Raw genomic sequence first — 6,993 nt, 5'->3', positions numbered from 1 at the left:
AGCCAACCATTAACGGATTTGACACGTCCATGTCACAGTGTTCAGCCTCACAGCAACCACAAGTGGCTGCAGTACGGCAACTTGTACACCAGGGCTATACAACCTAGAGGAAAGTCTGGACAAAAACAATGAAAGACAGGCCCGAGGGCCGTGGATTAAAAGTCACCCACCTTTGACTTGGTAGCATCGCTTTCTGTCCACTGGACCAGCTGATCTCTCTCTATGTCAGTTCTTTCTGGTGCAGTGACTCAGTGTATTCCCTCCATCTTCTCTTGATATTTCCTGGATTGTTCAACATATTGATGCTTTTCAGGTCTTTAGCTTGAGAAATACAGAGCAATTTCTTCCCTTTTAGTTCTCCATTCCAGCTCTCTGCATATTCCATTATAATATTTTGCTTTGTCTTCTTTGCAATCTTCTACTCAGTTCTTTTACTTCAACAAGTTTTCCCTTTGTTTTGGCCCCTTGACACTCTAGTGCAATCTTCAGTCTCTTCTGACATCCATTTGGTTTTTTTCTTTCTCCTCTGTAATGAATGACGTTTTGCTCTTTTCATGGATGATATCTTTGAAATTATCATACAGCTCATCTGATCTTCAAACATGGGTTTTCAATGCTTCAAACCTATTTTTAAGGTGATTTTGAAATTCAGGTAGGATGTATTCAAGATCATATCTTGATTTTCGTGGACTTGTTTTCATTTTCTTCGGCCTCAATTTGAACTTGCACTCAAGTAATTGGTGGTCTCACTCACAGTCTGCCCCTGGTCTAGTTTTGACTGCTGATATTGAGCTTCTCCAATGATTCCTTCTGCAAATGTAGCTAATTTGATTCCTATCCAGTCCAACAGTTTGGCCCATGTATAAAGTTGATGTTTGATTTCCTTCAAAACATGAATACATCATTGAAATGCAAAATTCTATCATTCTACTTCTAGCCACCTTCTTGTCACCTAGTCCATGCTTTCCGACTAGTATTCCTTTTTCACTGTTTCCCGCTTTTGCATTCCAATCACCAGTTATCTTCAATGCATCTCGACTGCATGTTTGGTTAATTTCAGACTGCAAGGTTTGTAAACATTTTTTATTTTCTTCTCTTTGGCTTTCTATGTAAGAGCGTATGTTTGAATAATAGTTGTGTTAACAAATCTTCCTTGCATGTTTTTGTTGTTAAGTGTCGTCGAGTCATAGACAACTCATAGTGACCCTATGAACCCAAGACCTGAGCACTTGTATAACTTTCATCATTTCTCCAAATTCATAGAGTTTCTGGCTGCAAGCTATGTTGGAAGTGATGCCACTCTTGCTTCCAAGCTTGTTTTAATTGGGTAGTTCCACCAAAACTGTCCACTATGGGTAACCATTACCGCATTTAACACATCAGTGTCACAGTGTTTAGCATCACAGCAACCACAAGTTATCTGTGTACAGCAAGTGGACAGACCAAGGATATAACACTTGAAAGAATGTTTAACCAAAAACAATTAAAACAAGGCCTGAGGGCCGCAGATTAAAATCATCCATCTTTGGCTTGGTTGCATCACTTTCTATTCACTAGGCCAACAGAGCTCTCTCATTGTTGTTATTACTTCCTTGCATATGTATGGATAATATCCTATCACTCACAACATTATACTTCAGGATGGAATTTGAAATTGACTTTTTGACTATGAATGCAACAAAATTCTTTTTTATTTCTTTGTTTGTTTTTCATCCCCAACATATGTGATTTTTATTTGATTAACAGTATTTTGGGGGCTGGGAACCTCTTGTTTAAAGCAATTGGGACCCAGTTGTTTGGCCTTTTTGATTAACAGTCGGTTGGAAGCCTTGTGTTAAGCCTGATTTGGTGTTAGAGATGCAATAGTAAATTATCAGTTTGTTGTATTTGGGGAATACATTGTTCTAATTGGTATAGCACTTGTCTGTCAGTTTGTTGTACTAAGACAACTTATGGATTGCTGTGATGTTGAAAGCTATGCCACCAGTGTGTCAAATGCTGTAAGAGTTTACCCAGGGTAGACAAGTTAGTAGAGCTCCTAGATTAAGGCAGACTGGAAAACAGGATTTGCCATCTACTTCTTAAATAATGTTGTGCTGTCATTGATTGCCTTCGAGTCAAGCAACAACCCTATGAACAAAAGGCCTGAAGCCTTTCTATAACTATCGACATTTATCCAAGTTCATAGAGTTTCTAGAGGCATGTTGTTTAGGAAGTGGATGCCACTCTGAAAGCCTTAAGAACAGTAGAGGAACATGGATCGTTATAGATTTAGAGATTGAGCCCAGATTGGAAGTCAATTGAAATGAGGAAAAATAGTGGCAAACATTCTTTAATAATGAACATGGGATAGAGTGTTGAAAAACTAGAAATTATGAAAAGTGACATGGAACTCATGGACATCGATATTTTAGGTATTATTGAGAAGAGGTGGACTAGCTTTGGCCCCTTTCACTCATATAATCACATGGTATATCTGCTTGGAGTGAAAAACAGAAAAAAGTGTGAGGAACGGGTTACAATTCAGATTGGATCAAGTAATGATACAATTCTTCATCCAAGATAGCTTCTTAGGAGTGGTTGAAGACCATTTGATCTTCAGTGTTGTGACTTTAAGCTAGTATTATATATAGCTTTTAAAGTCCTGCCAATTTTAGTGTCTCCCCGTCTTGCTTGGATCTACAATTAACACCCTTGGTACCAGCAGTCAGGAAATAAGGAGACACATTGCACTGGGGAAATCTGCAGTTAAGGACCGCTCCCAAATTATTAAGGAGTAGTGATGTCAGTTTGAGGACTAAGATGTGTCTGATTGAGGTCATGGTCTTTCCACTTACTAGCTATACATCCGAAATATGGACAATAAATAAAGATGGCAGGGAAAAAATAGACACATTTGAGCTGTGGTGTTGGAAAAGACCACTGACCATCCCATGGACAGCCAAGAGAATAAACAGTTATGTCTTGAAGAAGGTGCAGCCAGAGCGCTCTTTGGAGGCAAGAATGATGAGGTTTGGACATGTTGCTAGGAGGGGCTATTCCTTGGAGGACATGATACTAGGAAGGGTGGAGGGTCAGTGAAGGAGGAGAGGACCCTCAACCAGGTGGATTGACACTGTCACTGCTGCAATGAATGGGCTCTTGTGTGTCAGGAAATGTGAGGATGGCACAGGATAGAACAAGGTTCAGATGTTTTGTTCATTGAGTCACTATGAGTTGTGCTCGACTCGAGGGCATCTAACAACAACAACAACAAAAAGCAAAACAAAACCCCAATCTAACCCTTTAATAAGCTTGGGCAAAGTCCCTTGATGCTCTGTGGGGCAGCAGTTCCAGTTCAGCTCTGTCTCCATGCAGAGCCTGCGTTCTTTGTCACCTCTGCTGTTGGCCTGGGTCTCCATCTTGGACAGAACTCTTTGATCTGATAGGCTAAGCTATGCTCACTACAACATCTTGCTTGATGGTATCGAGATTCCTGTTGTAAGACTCTGAACCTGCTCGGTTTAGACCTTCTGAGAACGGCAGAACTGACAAATCCCTTCATTAGTAATCTACTCATCTTAGTTGTTTACTCCCATCCAAAAGGATGGTGGAACTTCTCACATTCTTTGGGAATGTTGTCAGGAGGGACTAGTCCTTAGAAAAGGCCATCATATTGGGAAAGGTGGACCGTCAGAGAAAGAGAGGACGACCCTTAACAAGACGAATTGATACAGTGATTGTAACCAGGGGCTTGAGCGTATCAGAGATAGTGAGGACAGCACAGGATAGAACAGTGCTCAGATTCGTTGTTTATGGGATCTCTAGGCAACTTTAGGGACAGCATGGGATAGGACAGAGTTCAGATCTGAAAGTCATAAGCGATTCAACAGCACATAACAATGACGATGATGACAATATAGCACAATTGGTCTGATTATCACAAGTTCCCCTCATTTCTACTTCTCTGAAAAATGTCTTCATTTCACCATTTTATTTGAGAGAATAGTTTGCTGTAATATGTATGAATTTCTTTACAGTGAATAGTTCAGGTAAGAAAAGCCTTAACAGCAGCATAATGTGCTTGTTAGCAATTTTCTCTTTGACAGGCCATTTGCACCCCCCAGATTCTGAAATAGGCACGAGTATCCCCATCTTGCAGGGAAGAAACCTGTGGCTCAGAGAGGAGAAATGACTTGGCCCAGATTCCCTAACCAGTCAGCAGCACATTTCAAATGAGAACTCCCAGCTGGCCTAACTCCCAATTCACCTTTCTCTTCTATCTCAGCAAACATACCTTCCAAGTTGCGAGTGGCATGTTGGTGCTGGCAGTACCGCCAGGGTTGGAGGCCTTTGTCCCTGGCCATACCCACCACATACAGTCCTTTGGGTCAAGTCTCAGGACACATCGGAGGACGCCTTTTCTTCATTGGCAAAGAGGTGCAGTGGGAGCTGAGTTTGTCCTAATGGTGGCTTGCTGTCATTGCAGAGTCACTTTTTGTCTACCTCAGCTCTGGCCTCTAGAAATTTGATTTCCAATGGCCACTCCCAGATATCCCTCCTCCAAGCTCCAGACCAGGCCTCAGGCATTCACAACCCCGCCCAGCCCTGTGCCTATTCCTGCCACTCCACTTAGGCGGGACTTTACAAAGGCAGCCTGGCGAGAAGCCCACACTTCCTCTCCCCTTTGTCAGAAGCTCAATAGCTCCCTGAGGCCGAGGAGATGGAGATAATGAAGGCAAATTAGCAATAATTGCAAGAAGAAAATTCTAAAAAAGAAACCCACCCACCCACTCTAGCCCCAGCTAGGGGCCAGGTACCAAGTGTACAAGGCCTGTGCTCTGCTCTCTCACCTTCCCGCTGCTTACCTCTAGCTCCAAACCTGCATTCACCAAGGGACTGGCTGGCATCAGCCTGGAAATGAGTTTCCTTCTGAAGCTGAGTTCTTACAGGACAAATTGACTGAAGGCAAAAGCTCATAATTGCCCATTGCTGGAAGGAGGAGATGGGGGTGGGTAGGACATGCAGATAAAAATATCTCTGTTTTTCTTATGCATGTTTCCAGCTGAAAATTGGTTGGAAAGATGTTTTTGAAAAGCCTTCATCTCTAAGCATATAATTACCAGGTCCCAGAACAAAAGAGGAGGGGGAGGCAGAGAGAGTAAGCATGTTCTTCTCTGAGGGAGGAGGTATGGGGTCTTAACCCCTGTGGAGTTTTCTATAAATAAAGTAATCCCTTTGACATCTTAAGCCTGAGAGAAAACGCATGGGCTAGGTGGAGCAGAGACTGGGGAAGAAGTGCCCTTGTTTTACAGCTAGAGAAACAGAGGCTCCAGTTACACAGCAAGCTGGTAGGTAACTCTGGCCCTGTTTTGAATCTGGGTTTGAATGCTGTTTCTCCCCACCCAAAGATATTTGTGAAAGTGAGGCTCTATGTTCTTTCTGATCAGGCATCAACAAACATTGGTAGCATTCCATGGACATCTTTCCAAATATGGTGGGGGTATTGGGTATCCACAAGCCTTTTTGTGCCTTGCCAACTCATCCACCACTAGAGTTGGCCTCCAAGAGTGGTCAGCAAGGCCATACTCTAAAGCACACATGCCCTCCCTAAAGAAGAGTCTCTGTTGTTGTGTACCCTTAAGTCATAACCAAAACAGAGCTGACCCTCCAGCAGGTTTTTAGCGGTAGTAAATCTCATGGGAGGGAATCGCTCATCTTTCTCCCAAGGAGCAGATAATGGATTCAAACTGCATGCTTTTGGGTTGGTAGCATAACTCCACACCACTAAGCCAATCTCTAGTTCTCCCTTTTTCCCTACTGATTCTTGATCTGCACACAAGTGTATGAATCTCAATCTGCAGCACATAGGAGTAGGTCATACAGGGCTCATTCCCATAGCACCTGGAAGCTCTTAGCAGAATTAGAGGTCATTAAGAGAGAAAAGGAATGCACCTGAGATGTGTCTTGTCTCCATTCTGTTTCTATCGGTGTGCAGAACAGATCATTCAAGAGGCTGAACTTTATAAGGAGGAATGTGGCATTAAGATTGGAGGCATTTAATCTTTAGAAGGTCCCATTCATCATTTTTATCCTCTTGAGATTATGCATTTCTGGTTATATTTGGCAGTCTCTTTGAACCTTGGACTAGTGCTTCTAAGCTTGATCCCACATTGTTGTCTCTTATGAACGTTATGGTTTGGGGCTTTACTCCCAGGTCTCTGATCCACCTTGAGTTGATTTTTGTGTATGGTGTGAGATGTAGATCCTGTTTCAATGCTTTCTGCAAGAGAAAGTCCAGTTTTGCGAGCACTATTTGTGGAAGAGGTTATCATTTCCCCATCTTATAAGTTTGATTTCCTTGTGAAATATCCATTGACCATAGATAGCTGGATCTATTTCTGGGTTCTCAGTTCTGTTGCTTTGGTCTGTGTGCCTTGTCATTGTACCAGTACCAGGCCATTTTGGTTACTACTGCTGTGTGGTAGGTTTTAAGGTCAGAGAGTGCGATGCCTCTCACCTCATTTTTGTTTCTCAGAGTGTTTTGCTTATTTGGGGTCTCTTGCCTCTCTGAATACAGTTGATAAATCCGTATGTGCATCAAAAACATTTTCCAATAGGGTGAAAAGGGAATCTACTGACTGGGAACAAACATTTGGTAATACCATCTCAGAAAAGAGTCTTATAATGAAAGTTAACAGAATACTCCTTGGCCTCCACAAGGTAAAGACTAATAACCCAATTACAAAATGGGCATGGAAAGAATTTTTACAGAGAAAGATATTTGAATGGCAAACAGACATAAGAAGAAATGCTTAAAATCACTGGCATTAAGAGAGATGCAAATCCAAGCCACAATGAGGTACCGTCTCACTCTAGTTGTTGTTATTGTTGTTATGTGCCGTCGAGTCACTTGCAGCTCATAGCGACCCTATGTACAACAGCCCTAAATCCTGCTCTATCCTGTGCCAGTTGCACTGCTTCTGACACACCCATCCCGATTACCCCAGTCAC

General features: G+C 42.3%; 1 protein-coding gene across 1 annotated transcript in view; it reads left to right on the top strand.

The window, feature by feature from the left end:
- The first annotated feature begins 3,311 nt into the window (after window positions 1–3,311).
- The window catches only part of GRIP2 (glutamate receptor interacting protein 2), a 61,410-nt gene continuing 57,728 nt past the window's right edge, over window positions 3,312–6,993 (top strand). The window contains exon 1 of the mRNA XM_006901036.1: window positions 3,312–3,329. Coding sequence (XP_006901098.1) covers window positions 3,312–3,329 — 18 coding nt within the window. The remainder of the gene's footprint in view (window positions 3,330–6,993) is intronic.

Source organism: Elephantulus edwardii, unplaced genomic scaffold (assembly GCF_000299155.1).
Source record: "Elephantulus edwardii isolate Elephantulus edwardi_28Jun2011 unplaced genomic scaffold, EleEdw1.0 scaffold00306, whole genome shotgun sequence".
NCBI classification, from domain to species: domain Eukaryota; kingdom Metazoa; phylum Chordata; class Mammalia; order Macroscelidea; family Macroscelididae; genus Elephantulus; species Elephantulus edwardii.
This window is presented reverse-complemented; position numbering and strand designations above follow the sequence as displayed.